Here is a 17,011-nt window from a genome sequence, read left to right on the forward strand (position 1 = left end):
TCTACGTTGCATACTTTTATCTATGCGTCTCTCTATGACACACTGTTGTTGCTTGTGATGAAAAAACACACAGTCAAATAAAAAACAAAGGCACTTTAAGGAGAACAAACTTTGTGACAGCATGACAGTGGGAAAACTCTCTGAGCGTGTGTCGGGATTCTCCTCTGAGCGGCGGTTTTTGCATCTACCTTTGAGTTTCTGTCAGGAGAGTTTGTAATACAGCTCAACGCGAGCGACGAGAGAGATGGAGGGACAAAGAAGGAGAGAGCAAGGCAGAGAGGGGGAGCGCAGCGTGCAGGGAGCGAGGGATAGAGAGTCGTGAAGCGACGAGGTAAGGGGGCTGAGGAGGGAGGATGCGGATAAGAAGCAGACAGAGGGGAAGAGAGGGAATCAGAAGGACGCAAAGACAGAAGATGAGGGAAGATGAGAAGAAGAGGGAGAGAATGAGAACAGCAAGACATGGGCAAGGAGATATGAAGAGAGAGGATGAATACGAGTATGAGTGGTACAGGGAGCGAGTGGAGCGCTCTCCTGCAGAGGGTCAAGGCCAGAAATGAGCCCGTCGTGTTATTCTCTTATTGCCTTTCATCCGTGTTTACCCCCAACTAATATCCCCACCAGTGTCCTCTCGTGTTATTGCAGGTAGAGAGCGAATGTGCGGGCCAATTACGAGCAAGCAGCACTCTGCTAAGTGGTGTTGGTATTTTCCTGCTCATTAAGGCACAGTCAGAGGCCTTCTCAGGCTGTTTGCAGTCGCGTAAACATACACCTTTATGCTAAATGTGTCTCGTTTGCTGAAGCAGACTGATTAATGTTCCTTTAAAAAAAGGGATACATTCTGATATGATCAAGTAGACTTCATTATAGATGTCGTGGGTTGCAGCCGAACACTAGAAAACTACCCAATACAATGATCCTCTTGATTACAGAATTGCATTTCAAAGATATGTATCTGGTATTTGTTGGAGTCCCAGTCTAAACTGAGCATGCCCAAACCTGCATTGAGCTGGTATGACAACTAAGAACACGTATTTAGATGCACATTTGACTTGCAAAAACGCTGGATACCTACATGTTCAAGATGACACTAGAGATCACCTGGTGAAACACTTGAGAAAGTGTCCATGTTTTTTTATGCTCTCATGACTATGGATGTATACCGAGGACCGGTACTTTACCGGGTACCGGGGTACCGTTAAGATTCTGGACAAACAAAAAAAAAAAGAATACTTTTTTTTTTATGATTTTTTATCGGTTTTTGACATGGATGGTTTCTGAACGTCTACCCAACCGTAATGACTATAAACTTAACAACAAACTCCGTGACTTGACGTCGCAGAAACGAAACCGGGTGCCGCTGTCACGGCGCTGCAGTCTTTAGCGTTAGCCAGGCTGCTAGCCGGGCTGCTAACTGTACTCGCTTTGTTATAACAATCAAACACGCCGCACTCCTTTAGCTTCATACTATGCTCCAAGTGTTTGCGTGATGTTGCTTACACCGAATTTCCCCTGCACACTGTCCGCTGCATTACGGCTCTGATCCGGTTTTGCTCCGCCGTCCGCCGTCTGGTAACCCCCACCGGTTGCGTTTTGAGTCCGCCACGGCACAGTACGGTAGACAGCTGGCTTCGCGAGGCCGAGGACGTCCCGCAATAATCACATAATCACTCGCGACCACATAAAAACAACAACAGGAAGTGTTCCCGACCGAAGGATTAGTAGAAGAGCTTGTGTTTGCCTCTTTTTTGAGATTTGTGTGCTGGTGTCAACACTGACTGTTTTATTTTGAAAGGTAACCGGATGTTATATTGATATTTCGGTACTTGACTTCCTGCCAGCCCGGTGCTAAACTCAGCTGAACTGCTGCTTTGTGCTCCGGTATCCGCCAGATATAAAAGTCCTGGTTATCTGTTCCGCAGTATTTGTAATTGCATAGCTTCTGTTCTGTTGAAGCTGTATTGTTACCTTGTGGTAATCTTTTGACATCTTGTAAAGTCTTTATTTTTTTTTACACAAAATTACATGTTGTAGTATCGATAAGAGTATCGATAAGTATCGGTACCGATAAGGAGTATCAGTTTTGGTATCGGTATCGATGAAATCCTAACGATATACATCCCTACTCATGATATGTCTCCTCTTGTGCTGACAAATGATGGCGGTCACGCCTGATGGGCAAAGACGTAAATTGAATGATGTTGAACTTTGTATACGTCACCAATTTCCCAGGACTATGGTGGACGACATCGACTCTCACTCTGCTTCAATTAGGCGTCTATAGTGAAAATCTGTTGTATATTCTCCCGGGGGTGAGTCAGAACCCTCCACACTAGTTCTGGTTTTTAGAAATAGCAGTCATGAGCAGTGTCAGTGGGTCCCTGAACAAAATAACCCGCCCCCCAGCACCAGAAGCCTTGAATTAAGTTTCCTAAAAAATGGTTTAAAAAGTTTTATAAATTACATTTTCAGAAATATTTTGCCTGCAGGAAATTATAGTCTCAAAAAGTTGTTTTTTTTTGTATCCATTTGGTGGCTGTTGGCAAATGTTATTATATCAGTCATTATGTAGATCCTGGTTTATGGTTTACAGAGATGTCTCAAGATGATTATTATGGGGTTACCCTCAAAGGTATTGTGGTCGTTTGTGAGGATTGTGTCTGTTTGCTTCCGTGTGTTTGCTTTTGTATTAACGATTCGGCTTCACCACAAACGATATCCCCGATGAAGTCTCATGAGTTGAAGCTGAATCTAAGTGATCTTGTAAAAAAAAACGTTGTGCTGACCCCGCTGGTCCCATACTGACGGAGCTGACCTGTTTTACTCGTGCACGTCCGCACATGAAAAACCTGCTGGACGGTCGTTTCTGCTGACAGGTGCTCTAAGAGGAGGAGTGAAAGAATGGGCGCTATGAGGACGAGGAGGAGCAGTGGAAGGGGAAAAAAAGCAGGTTGTGCAAGGGAGAATGGGAAGGATGTGAGATGGGAAAACAGGGCAAGAGGAGGAGGAGACTAGGAGAGTGAGATAGAGGAATTGCCCCCTAGGCACTCTTCAATTTTGCCCTTATGATGGGAGCATATTTCCCCTGTGCTGTGGCCATCATCCTCTCTCTCACACACCGGCTCTCACACCCTCTCTGCCTCCCACTTCAGCATTTCCTCTCAATCTTTCTGCTACATTTTCCTCCACTATCACTCTCCTGTGCTCCTCATAGGCACCTTCAGGCAGCAGCCCATTGTCGACCACCTTTCACCACCTATTTGTGAGCATTCGGGCGCAGCATCTTGCACATAACTCCTGCCAATACCTTGATCCAACACAGAAACGAAAGTATGTACCCAGCCAGCAGGTGTGTTTGCATTTTTTAAAACCCTAAGCCATTAGCTTTTCTTCTCTTCTTCGCATACATCGGCCTCGCTCTGCGTATGCACAGAGCTGACAGGCTGCTGCTCGCCGTCACGGGCCCTCTGCTGCGGGTCACCCTTGAAATCTTCCATCTTTTCCATCATCCTCGATTCTCTCTGGATCCTGATGGGTTAGCTACGGCAGTCACCATGCTGCCAGAGAGCTGTGTGTGTGTGTGTGTGTGTGTGTGTGTGTGTGTGTGTGTGTGTGTGTGTATGAGAAAAGGCAGTGGAAAAATGAAAATAGATCATTCATGGCTAAAAGCTGAGAGGAGCAAAACAGTCCTTCTGCCAGTTTCCCAGCATGCCTGTCTCTCTGGCTGGTGAAGAAGGAGGCGCACGCCAACACACAGCTGAGCCAATCCTCTATTGTTTCCAACCCCGTATTTATACATTTTACGATTGTCTGTCCCACTCTCCATTATGGGTCTGCACAGCTCCTGTGCCTAATAGATTATTTGAAGTCTACTGTACTGGCACATATGGACAGATACCGGGCTAATGAAAACTTTCTCATTGTTCGACTACAATTCTATAAGGACTCTGTGCAGTTTCACCTTCCCGGCGTCTCAAATGAGTCGACATATCTGCCCCTGACCACGCTGCGGCTTCGTTCATTGTATCTGCAGTCAAACAAAGGCTGCATTCAGGAAGACAATACCGACCGCCTTGCAGTGTTAGCCCATTTCAGTAGAAGCCAAGGCAGTGGCCGCCTTGTCCAAATGATTGTCTGTTATTGTCTCCCATTCTGGTAGAGAATTAAAACCATATTCGAAGTAGTAATTTGTGACATTTATATAAATTGAAGGGACAGTTGGACAGTTTGGTAGATACACTTCCCAATGAAAGTGGATGTCTGCAAATGGTATATCTGCAGTTTTACAGGAAGTCACGAGCCAGGATTGCTTCCTGCCTGGGTACAGTAACCTGCTGGAGACAACCTTATAGTGTCGACAGTGAAGTACATGAACCCACAGAAAAACACAATCTGGCTGCTTAAGGACAGAACCAGCTGTTTCTCCCTTTTTTTGTCTGTATGTAGACTGTAGTTTCATGTTCACGGCACAATGTTTATGCCTCTGCACCAGCGATTATGTTTTCGGGTTGTCTGTCCGTTCACGTCTGTCATTCTCACTCTTGTGACCGCGATACCTCAAGAACGTCTCGAGGGAGTATCTTCAAATTTGGCACCAATGTCCACTTGGACTTGAGGATGAACTGAGTAAACGTAGGTGGTTTAAGGTCAGAGGTTATTGTGACCTCACAGAACAAATGGTTTGCCATTAAAACAAAGTTGCATTACAGGATAGAATTATGAAGTTAACGACATTCTATGTCCAAAATGTCAAAGGTCAACTTCACTGTGACATCATGATAGTCTGTGAAAAATGTTCTGGCAATTATTCAATGCCATCACTCAGGAAAAGCCACTGAAATGGTGTGCAGAGGCATACAGCCACAGTACCAGGCAGATAGTCTAGTTTTTCTTTAGGCTGGTGAAGGCATGACCTGCCTACCTCTGTCTCTGAAGGGCTTATATGATATTCTTATCCTAAACCTGATCTTACTCCTCATGCTGGGTGGAGCAGTGCAGGTCCAGACCTCACAACCGTGGGAAGAAATCAATGTATTTATCTTACGTCATGAATAACTGAACTATTCCTTTAAAGGGATATTCTGGTGTAAGTTTAATCCATGGTCTAACACACGGTGAAACTGTGTGAGACTCCCTCTCAAGAGATAAAGTTAGCAGACCGCTAGCTAATGTGGTTTTAGCATCCTCAGAAACGACCGAACGACAACAATACACTGCAGTAAATGGGTCCAAATATAAAACCGTCATCAAAATAATGCTCAGAACAGCACCAAACTTCAGCAATATTAGAAATAGGGTTTCACGACAGCACATATTTCGAGGCATCAAACATTTGATGTCATTGCCAGACTGTGAGTCGATTACCGAGTGCAGTAGAGTCCCGCAGTAATGATCATCATTGAGCTGCGAAACTCTACTCGGTAATCGACTCACAGGGCTTCCCCACAACAAGGAAGGCTTCTCAGGTGGTGAGTTTTGTTTACCTATTCCGACAAATACGGCAACGGTATCAAATGTTTGATGCCTCGAAATAGTGCGGTCGTCTCTGAGGATGCTAAAACTACGTTAGCTAGCGGTCTGCAAACTTTATCTCTCGAGAGGGAGTCTAACACAGTTTCACGTCGTGTTAGACCATGGATTAAACTTACACCGGAATATCCCTTTAATGACAATTTTTCTTCATCTAACGTTTTTTTCTCTGGAATGATGCCTTTTACCATCAGCTGCCTCATCTATGATTCACAAACACTGACCTGTTCGCATCTGCGTAGCAACTGGCTGACTAGTCATGTCCAATTACACTGAACACCGCATTCAAACAGATCCAAAGTTATCGATGTCAGTGTCTCTGGCGAAATTGTTATGTATGAAAGTTCTGCTAAATTGATTGGTTGGGATTTGAGCGCAGAAATATTTATTGCTGAAAATGTGTAACGCTCTCACCGTTTGGTTTTTACTCGCCATCTGAAACGAAATGCACCAATGATTCTACCCGCAAAACCATATTTTGACATTTTTCAGCTACTCTGCTTCTTGACAGGCAAGAATATTCCCTTTAACTGAGGAAAAATATGTCAAAATCTGTGTAAATCATTTCAGCGTTTGAATTTACAGTGGAACACCCTTTGACCCACAACTCACAGAGATGGCAGAGAGCAGGGCAGACTCAGCTGTTAGCAAAGTGGGTCAGAGCAGCTGGCATGATCGCATGAATATTTAAAATGAAACGGCTCCAGACTGAAGCCTCTGTAACAACCTTGTTGATGCCAAGCAGTGTTAAACAATGACAGCATGTTGTACAGCTCCGACTCCCTCCTGAGCTGCTCCTGAGGAGCTGTGCCTGCACGGAGAGAGAGAGAGAAAACAAAAAGATGTGGAGTACAAAAGGGAGGGATTTAGGTAGGGGTCAAATCAAATAATGGCAGCATGTTCAGGATTTAATTTGAAGAGATCTGTGAAAACACAGAGGGGCAGTGATGGAATTATTTGGCGTATAAAAACGGGCGTACATGATACTGTAATATAATACGCTGGCGGGTGACAGATAGATCACGAGAGGCCAGGAAATGAGGAATGGAAACAAACTTTGTAATTAACTCAACAGAGAGAAGCGTTGTCAGGGAGAGAGCCAGACAGGTTAAAGAATAAAGGAGAGACAAAAAACAAAGAAAGAAGGAGAGCGTAGGGAGGGAGGGACATGACAGGAGGATGGATAGAAGTAGGTCAGGAGGAGAGACGGAGAGGAGAGGGAGCATGTGGAGGAATGGATAGAGAGGAGGAAATAAAGGGAAGAGACATCCAGCGTTTGGCTGCGTCTTCCTCTACCTCTCTATCTTTTCAGCAGTCCCTCCGCACACGGGCGTCTTTTTTTTTTTTTTTTTTTAAACGCCTGCGCTCACGCCCCGTGATTGACAGCTCATGGCCGGCGGCCTGCTCCGAAGCCAAAGACTTCATAATAAACAGAACATGGTTTAATTTACTCCTCCAGGCGGAGTGGCGCTGCTCACTTTGCTGCCTGTTCACAAACAGCGAACAACGCACGCGAGCACAGCACGCTGCAAAAAATATCCCTCTCGATAAACCATTCGATGCGTTTATCTTCATTTCATGTCTCGCTTTCTCGCAAAGGTCTAAACATTTTAAAGCCAAACTAAAATTTTTCGTTCTGCTTTCCATGTGAAGAAATATAAACTGTAATGATGCTGTGGTTATTGTGTTGTCTATTTATCAAACTTCATAAGCGTCATTAATAAACGGCACAGATCAGAAGAAAAGAGTCTTTACTGACGTTTTTTTAATGCCCAAACAAACTAAATACACAAACCCTCAAACGTTTTCATGACTGAACAAACCGAATAAACAAACTGACATTAAATGACAAAACAATTTCATACTGTTTTACTTCGTTTTACATTCAGGGGACCCTGCCACCTTTCTAGCTTCAGTGTTCTGGGACCTTATTTTCCTCTGAGAACAGCTCGTTTATTCAGCTATGGGAAAATAATAGAGCTGAGTTTGTATTATTACCTCATTAATATTGTAAACATTAAAATTCTGAGTTTGAATTTATTCTCCAAAATGACATAGTGCCTCCTTGATTAAACTTGAGTCAGTATTTCATTCACCGTTAACAATCAATTAAACGCTTTAAAAACCATTTGTTAACCCTCGAGCGAATTTTCTTTTTCTTTCTAGCAGCCAGCATCGATTGCAACACATCATTTGGTTCAGGAGACCCTTAAATTTCGGTCTGGCTCATTTAAACTCCATATCTGACACTTGATAAGAGCCACGCTGTCAGCTGCAGCGTGTGCCGGCCTCGCACGGCCTACGCTAACACGCGGCGGCCCGATCCACCCAGGTGTCACGGCTGTCTGAAATCCGTCCACGCTGGGATTTTAACTGAAAGAGGCTCGTCGTCACGGCTACACCAATGCCACGGCTGGATGTGGGTGAGCTTCCCGGGTGGCAGCTCTCATTCAGCCAATCAAGGCAAACAGGCCATGCTCTATTTAATGATTATCCCAGCATCTGTCCCCCATCTCTCATCTCTGTGTGAAACACTCGCCGGAGCTCAGCGAGATCCCGTCCAGCCGAGCCGCCTCGATTCTGCCTTTTCATTGAGTAATTCATCTCAATTTAATCAAATCGCGAAATGCTTGCGTGCATTATAAACAGGCTGGGTGCCCGTGATTCATTATATAGTTTAGTGGCGAGCGTGGTTAGCAGAGGGTGTTATTACAAAAGCAGCAATTAATGCCAGTCCAATAAAACACATGATTACTACATTTGGAACGTAATCGCCGTTGTTATCCCTGTGCTGAAAAGGAAAGCAAACACAAAGATAGGCTTTATCCCGTTTCCATTCTGCTTACTTTTACTCACCGCAGCCAGACTGCGTGGGCGATAAGGTTTTACATTGTGCCACATCGCTGCTGCAGCTTGGCGAGATGTATTGATTTCATTTCCTGCATTTGTTTTTTTTTTTTTTCCTGGAGAAGGTCCCGTCCTCTCCTGTACGTTTCTCCGTGCCTGCTCACCTGGAAATTGTGAATCGCGTCATTGTCCAGCTGCGAATTCGCAACAGACGTTCGCAAATGCACTTGGACGCTCGCTATCTCACCTGGAACAGGACGCATGTGATCAATAAAGGCACCGTTTTCCTCCGCTGTAACTCATCCCCCGCAGGCGTGGATTGAGGCAACACCAAGGAGTGCTGGGCTGATAAATATAATGATAAACAGGAGAGTGAGACAGGAAGTGAAGATACACCGTGAGAGAGACAGAGAGGCTAATATTCTTGATTAATCAGCCCAGCGGCCTTTGAGAGGAATGAGAAGAAGAGAGCTGTTATTGTTTGTCCATGGTTGCGTTAAAAAATGAAGTGTAAAATCAATAAAAATGTTAATAAGAACAGGGGAAAAAATGTGTTTTCATTTTCAATTTAGCCGGCCACTTGACTGAAGAGAGAAAACAATCTGGACATCAATCTACGAAGTCATGAGTGTTGAATAACACTCCAGCGCCTCCTACTTTGTGTCTCACACAGACACAAACGGTGTTAAAACGTCAAATACGTTGTTCATACCTGTACTCGCTCTGAATCTTATTTTGAAAAGATCAAATCACTGTTTGGGTGTGTTTTAGCACTTCAAATCAAGTGCAGCAGCGATTGGGGCGAGTGATCAGCAACAGCTACTCATCACCTCGCGATTACTCTGTGTAATGAGACGGAAAAATATTTCTGATTGCAAGAACGAACGCTAGATTCAATTATTTGATACGTTATCCGTAAATACAGTGTGTTCTCTGCTGTCAGGACCTGAATGGTGATTCTTTCTGTGCCTGCAGGTGAGACCGGTGCAGCCCTGTCACGCCCACAGCGCCCCCTTTCGGCCCGGACGGCCCACCACGCCCCGGCGCCTATGAAAGGGTACCATGTCAGCCGTAGCATGTCCCAGCATTCCTCCTCCGGTGGTGGCGGAGGAGGCCCCTGCCACTGCACGCCTGAGGACTGCGATGGCCCGGGTAGAGACTACTACCAGGGTCACAGCGATGGCCACTATTACCCTCCGGGTCCAGCTGAGGCCCTGGCGCTTGAGCGGCATCATTCCCACTCACACTCGCACTCCCATAGCCACTCCGGAGGGGGGACCTTCCCCCGCTCGCACCCCAGCCAACACCCGCCTCTCCAGTCGCTTGACTCTTGCGAGGAGTGCCTGTCTGGCCACGGAGGGAAGATGCACCGCATTCCCCCAAATCTGATAGACCAGTTTGAGAAGCAGGTGCCCTTTCATCCTGACGGCTTCCACACACTGCAGTACCAGCGTACCACCAGTGGGGGCGCCGAGCAGCGCAGCGAGAGCCCCTCGCGTATCCGCCACCTGGTCAACTCCGTGCAGCGTCTCTTTGCCAAGTCCCATTCCCTGGAGGCGCCATCCAAACGTGAGTACAATGGCACGAGAGGGGGCGGGGACTACCGTGGTGAGAGAGGAGGGGGCCACCGGAGTGGGGGGGAGGAGAGTGGAGGCCACTACTCAGGTCACCAGCCTCGCTCCACTAGGAGGAGCAAGTCCCGAGAGCGCAGCAAGAGCGGCGACTCGCGGCACGAGTCTGGCCGACGCCATCGCAGCAGGACAGCAGGCTGGTGGAGCTCTGACGACAACCTGGACAGTGACAGCAGCTTCCTGGTCAGCGGGGGCAGACGGGGGTATCCCAGCGGACACGAGAGCCTTGACGCAGCCATCCAGGAACTCACCATGAAGAGGCCCAAGGAGCGCGGCGGTGGGCAGGGGCCGGGTCCGGGGCCAGGGCCAGGGCCAGGGCCAGGGCCAGGGCAGGGGCCTGGGGAGTGTGTTGCCTGTACCACAATAGCTCTGGCTGGGAATGATGGAGGGGGACACCACGGGCACCACGGCCACTCCCTGAAAAGGAGCACCTGGTCAGCCATGACAGTGAGTCAGGCCAGGGAGGTGTACCCTTCCACCAGGGGAGGAGGCTACGACAAAGCCCTCGTGCCCGTGGAGAGTAAGCTGAAGGAGAGGACCTTCCACTACCTGCAGGTGTGTGAGTGCCTGCATGTCAAACACTGTGTATGTGTGTGTGTTTGTGTGTACAGAGGGGATATAGTGTGCGGGTGACTGTTTGCTGCTCAGCGCTGACCTGCGGCAAAGAGGAGCGGGAACCTTGCAGTATTAATACTGCAAGGTTCCCACACATCAAGACAACAGACATCATAAAAAACACACTTTGCTGTGTTCTCACACAGAAATAAGAATCAGTCTCACCATGTACATTACTTTACACCTTCCTCTCAGAGTCACAACTAAATCAAACTCCCTTTTCAGTGATAACAGTGTTTCCAATGTTTTAAATGTCCATAAATCTTGATTCTGATGATTTCCTGATGTCATAGATCATGTAAAAATGGCTTCTTATAACTTCACAACATACCTGATACTGGTCAAATGGATAATATTTTTTGTCACATGACACCAATGTGCAATGGAAAAGTCAATCAAGACTAAAAGAAATTCCTTATGTATTACAATCACACATCAAATTTCCATCTATTTCGACAGATTTTCACGCAATGTAATTCCATCGTTGAAGCTCGTGAAGTTTGACGTAGGCATCCATGTTTTCCTTTAGATCAATAGTCGAGAACAATCGAGAGCAGCACAACTCACTGACTTCATGACAGGCATGATGGGAAATGTAGTGGGTGTAAGATAAAAAAAAAACAATGTCAATCATTTGGACACTGACACTCTCCTCTATCCGGTTTTATACGTGTGTTTGCTGTGTGTTAAAACCCTTTTTTTTAATACAAGACTTGCAATCAACTTGTGCAAGTCCAAACTGAGCTGCCAACAGAGAGGCTCCATGTACTGTCTTGATATTTTGCTGTAAGTCAGCACATATCACCTACACAGTGATTATTTAAAGTCTATCTCTGTACCCAACCCTTTCTCTCATGTTGTATACACAAATTATCTGAAATGAAAAGCTAATGGCTGCTACTTGGTACCTATGGATCCTTCTGACAGAGTACACACACACACATACACACAAAAAACACACAAACATGCACACACAAACCTCCAGCTGTGCTGAGGTAGAGCCGCCATGCAGGCTGTGTTTCTGCGGGAACAGCAGGTAGCCACAGGAGTCCCTGGTGTTTTTCCAACTCTCATCCTTTAGACACAGCTGAGGTCTGCTGATAGAAGAGACAGAGAGAGCGCGACTGTGTGTGTTACCGCTTTCAAAGGACAAACCCCACACAATCTGCCTCTGTGTGCCTCGGGCCACCGTCGCATTCACACCTCAGGACACGAAATGAACTTCCCCAGCCGCAGACGCTCCCATATCTCCAGGCGCCACTTGCAGTTTTGCGAGAAAGAGGGGGAGATGGAATTTTTTGTGCCGAGCTTAGATATGCTGGAGTCAGCCGGATTGATCCTCGGCTTCAGAGCGGAGAGCGTCCTGGAGCTGCAGATATAGAGTTGTTCAGGTCTACTCCACCAACACCAGACCCGAGGACAAACAGCATCACAGGTGTCATGTTGAAGCAGCGGCTCCAAACTCCAAAGTCTTGTTCTTTGCTGCCAGACAAGTGCAAGACGGAGTGTGTAAAGACAAGATATCATACATTCAACAACCTTAAACTTTAAAGAGGCCATAGATATTTTTGTTCTCGCAGTAACACTGTCACAGACACTGGTAGCGATGAACTGGCAAACATGTGGAGCATTTGGCAGCTAAAGAGGCGGATATTTCCCTCATGTGATATTGGGGCTGAATATTGGACATACATTTATCAGAAGGCTGGAAACTGACTCCAGATAAATGCTATAAATGCTCTGCTTGTGCTGGTCGTGTAAAAATTGCTAACAATTCACAATATCCGCTCATATTAAATGGTCAGTTTTTTGTGTTCCCGTCTTACATCTACTGCTCACATGTGGCCAAATGTTATGTTTAAAATACTTTTTTTTCTTCACACACGTCACGTCAGCAGCCATGCAGATGCTAACGGCTCGGGGATAGATGCTATAGGCGGGGAGATCTCAGGTTGGTAGAACATGTTGAATGAGGAGGAGGAGAACTGTCTATGTCCCTGAGAATAGAGATGGCCTTTTCAGTGCTGCCAGCTGTCAGCAGGAGGGCTGCTTCACATTCCACTTCATCGAGATATTTATTATAATCATACAGCTCATACCTGGTCGGACGTTTCAATGCTCAGTATAGCCATGGAAACCCCAGCAAGATAAGAGACTCATGTCATATATCCTCCTATACAACACCATCACCGGGTTTGTTGGTCTGACTACCGAGAAAATGTGTGCACCTTTGTATCCATTGCAAAACTCACAAAATGGCCTTTGTTAAAGGGATATTCCGGTGTAAGTTTAATCCATGGTCTAACACACCGTGAAACTGTGTTAGACTCCCTCTCGAGAGATCAAGTTAGCAGACCGCTAATTTACGGAGTTTTATCAACCTCAGAAACGACCGCACGACAACAATACACTGCAGTAAATGGATCCAAATATAAACCGCCACCAAAAAGCCACAAATAATGCTCAGAACAGCACCAAACTTCAGCAACAGTACAAATAGGGTCTCAGCACATAGTCCAGGGCATCTAACCTCCGCTAGCTTAGCTGGATTTCTATTGTGAAGCTAAAAACAGATTTCAACTCTCCTCCATCAGCTTCCGGGTCGGGGAAGTCCCGACGCGACGATTACCGAGTGCGGTTAGAAATGCTCAATTTCGTTCTTTTCCCTGTCCGCTCTCGATAATAACTGTTATATACTGGCAGGTAAGACACATATGAACTTTGATTGCTTTTCCATGGAGTCATAATCATACATTTTCATCCATGAGCCGCGGAACTCTACTGCACTCGGTAATCGACTCGTCGGGACTTCCCATCAACAGGAAGCTGCTGCAGAAGAGAGGTACATTTAGTCAGCTTTTCAGTAGAAATCCAGCTAAGCTAGCGGAGGTTAGATGCCCCGGACTATGTGCTGAGACCCTGTTTGTACTGTTGCTGAAGTTTGGTGCTGTTCTGAGCATTATTTGTGGCTTTTTGGTGGCGGTTTATATTTGGATCCATTTACTGCAGTGTATTGTTGTCGTGCGGTCGTTTCTGAGGTTGATAAAACTCCGTAAATTAGCGGTCTGCTAGCTTGATCTCTCGAGAGGGAGTCTAACACAGTTTCACGGTGTGTTAGACCATGGATTAAATTTACACCGGAATATCTCTTTAAAAGGAGACATAGTAATCGTACTCCCAAGCTACGAACGAGCATTTTTGTAACACGTGCTGTATGTACAAGCTTATACTGACTTATACTCGGCCCTCAGTGGGTGGCCACTCAAGTTTTCATTACAAAAGCAAGGGGGGAAAGAGAAGAAGCCTCAGAATGAAACTGAAAGGGACAAAAAGTGATAGAATCTTCACAAGTCTGAATTATGCTGGTCAGAGGCAAAGGGACACGCGGAAGGTTTTCTCCCATGGTGTCGACGGCAATCACGATGTGTGGCATCACAACCCGGCGCTCTCCGTCCCCTAAGCCTCTCCCTTCCCCTCGGCCTGTGTCTGATAGATAAGGGATGATAAAAATAAAACGGGAATATGGAGCGAGAGTGAAATGAAGACGGAGACGGAGAGCGAGAGGGGGACAAAGATGGAGGGGAGGAAAGAGCAAAGTGGAGGGATGCAGAGATAGCAAAGCAAGCTGAGGGATAGAGGAGAGATAAAGGAGGTGATGGTAGCCAAGGGGCGACGCGAGAGGAGGAGAGAAAGAGCAGGGTGAGAAAATGAGAGAGATAGTAGAAGGCCAGGGGGATCGGGAGATTAGGCTGAATCATCTTTTAAGTGATGACCTTAAAAACACACACTCAACTGGATGCCAAACCCCGGGGCCTTCTGTGTGTGTGTGTGTGTGTGTGTGTGTGTAGGTAGTTTGGTCACATGCTTGTGTGAGAATACACACCTCACAGCATTTGCAAAAACTAAAAGATGGGTTTTTTCGGCTCAAGCGGCTTCTGTTGCTTCCTGTTAGAAGGTGTGAAGCGACTCATTCTACTGGAAAACAAGCGGGATCAAACACTTAACACACACACACACACACACACACACACTCATATTTACATATCCAACTGAGCGGTGCTCCACAGTGATGAAATTTAAAGCTGCACTTGTCCTGTGTTAGACTTTGGCTTACAGTTTTTTTAGGATGTATAGCGCTGCTGAAAGCGCCGCGTACAAAAACTCTAGCAGGACAGCTGAAACATCACGGTTTGTGGTATTTTGACGTTGCTATGACGTCCAGCTGACGGCCCTGCTGTCCGCGACTGGCCCCGAAATAATCATCTATGCAGCTTTAAAGGCAGGACGTGTGGTGTGTTCACTGTCTCTCTCTAAAGCTGCCCGGCTCTCCGTTTTCCCATTGTTCAGGTTCCCGACACACTAATAGAAAGTTTGGAATGTTGTTGAATTTTCGATGTGTGTGTCGGGCAGGAGAAGTCACCTTGTATGAATTTGCCAGAACACATTTCGCAGCTTCGTTGGCGGCCTTAGATGTTGTTCCTCCGACAAACGGCAACAGAGCAGAGAGCGGGAACATTTAAAGAGCCTTCTGACTTATTTAAGGAGCTCGTTCGCTCCACAAGACGGCCACAGAAGGAACCTGTCTCCTTTTTTTGTTTCATTTCATTTCTCCTCGTTGGTCGTGTGTCGTCTTCCCTCTCAGTGTCTCGTCTTGACCGTGTTCCTGTGTGTGAGCTTCTCATTCTGTTTATCTCTCATTTGTCAACCTGTCTGTCTTCCTGCTCTCTCCCCCTTTAAGCTTCAGTTTCTCTGTTTTTTCTTCTTTGGTCACTCCCCGTACACCTGTCTGTCTCTCTGTCCGCCACCTTCCCTGTCGTCTACCTGCCATTTTCTGTGTGTGTGTGTGTGTGTGTGTGTGTGTGTTTATTTGCTCTCTGTCCGTCGGCTTCGGGCTCACGCTGTTTCTCCTTCTCCGTGTCAGTGTTTCTCCAGCTGTCAGAGTTTCTCTCTCTCTGTAAGTCCCTTTTGTCCCTTTCTCTCTTTCTTTTTCATCATCTCCCACGTATGCATACATGTGCATGTGTGTGAGTGTGCGCTCTCATCGTGTGCATGAGCATGATCCAGCTGTCCGCGCTGGTGTGTGTCGGCTTTACTCCGGGAGCACGCGTGACCACGACAGTACGTCTGAGTCATCGTCTTCCTCCGGTTCGAGGCGTGAAATATTTTTCACTCATGAAACATATTTCTGTTCTGAGAAGTCTTTTGAATTTAACGACAGATATTGTGAAGAAGCTGCCGACAGCGCAGCGAAAACATCTCCAATATCTCAACACTAATTAATTCACATTGTGAGTTAACTTTTCCCTTAACAGTTGGTGTAGAAGAAGAATGCATACTGACTATATAATCATTTTAACCGTCCTTAACCAATTTATGGAAAATATTACTAAAACTGAGTTTGACCATGTTTGTACGCTACATGGTCGCACACTTGAACTCACCATATTGTTGCAGATTAAAGGATATGTTCACCCGAAAATGAAAATGTTGTCATTATCTACTCGCCTCCACACTATAAAAAAAAAAAAAAGTGTGAGAAAAACAGTGAGTGCGGTCTCAAAGTCAGCAAAACATTTCTGGAGCTTCACAGCAAAACAGCGTGTCAGTACTCATCCTTGACGGCTGTCGAGCTGTTTGCAGCTACATTCAAGATTCCCGCTTTAAAAACTGTGTAAAAATCAAGAGTTTGCTTATGCAAACTTTATGTTTTTTTTTTTTTTATCATTTTAAAACCCCATCCCATCAAGTCCCTATCTACTGTTTTAGAAAATGCTGTAAAGCTGTTTTGCTGCGAGGCTCGGACAATGTTTTGCCGACAACCAAACTCCACCTGTCTTTCCATCGCGAGAGGGTGAGTAGATAAAGACTGAATTCAAATGTTTTGGTTGAACTTACCCTTTAAGCCCCCCAGCCCTTGTCTTACTTACCCTGTGAATGTTTTTGTGACTGCGCTTGCGCCTCAGGTCCCATCAGAAGACTGGGGAGGTGGGTATGGCGGTGGCGGAGTGGGCGACAGTGGAGGGGAGATTCCGTGCCGCCGCATGCGTAGCGGCAGCTACATCAAGGCCATGGGTGATGATGACAGCGCTGACTCGGACACCAGCCCCAAAGCCTCGCCGAAGTCCACCCTGATAGCCCAGAGGGACGCCTTCAGACGGTCTATCAGCATGGATCAAAGGTCAGTGTCATGACAAATGGATTGTTTTAGGAAGGGTTTTATTAGAAAACAGCAGCTGAACCCTATAATCCAAAATCCCTAATGCAGGAACAAAATGAAAGGCAACTGATAGCAGGCAACAAAACAGTAATCCAGAAGTGCAAAAAAACTAAACAATCCAAAGAGCACAAGGAACACGGGCAGTAACACAAGACCTGACGACAGGTGTGACAGG

The 17,011-nt window shown here is 46.2% G+C and overlaps 1 protein-coding gene across 4 annotated transcripts in view; it reads left to right on the plus strand.

Annotated features, from left to right (window-relative positions):
- The window catches only part of dlgap3 (discs, large (Drosophila) homolog-associated protein 3), a 130,949-nt gene that overhangs the window by 98,475 nt on the left and 15,463 nt on the right, over positions 1–17,011 (plus strand). For all 4 annotated transcript variants that reach the window (XM_030412488.1, XM_030412487.1, XM_030412486.1 and 1 more), the window contains 2 exons: positions 9,349–10,559; positions 16,583–16,797. In XM_030412488.1, the coding sequence (XP_030268348.1) occupies positions 9,423–10,559; positions 16,583–16,797 (1,352 nt within the window). In that variant the 5' untranslated portion in view covers positions 9,349–9,422. The remainder of the gene's footprint in view (positions 1–9,348; positions 10,560–16,582; positions 16,798–17,011) is intronic.

Source organism: Sparus aurata, chromosome 3, assembly GCF_900880675.1.
Source record: "Sparus aurata chromosome 3, fSpaAur1.1, whole genome shotgun sequence".
Classification (NCBI taxonomy): Eukaryota; Metazoa; Chordata; class Actinopteri; order Spariformes; family Sparidae; genus Sparus; species Sparus aurata.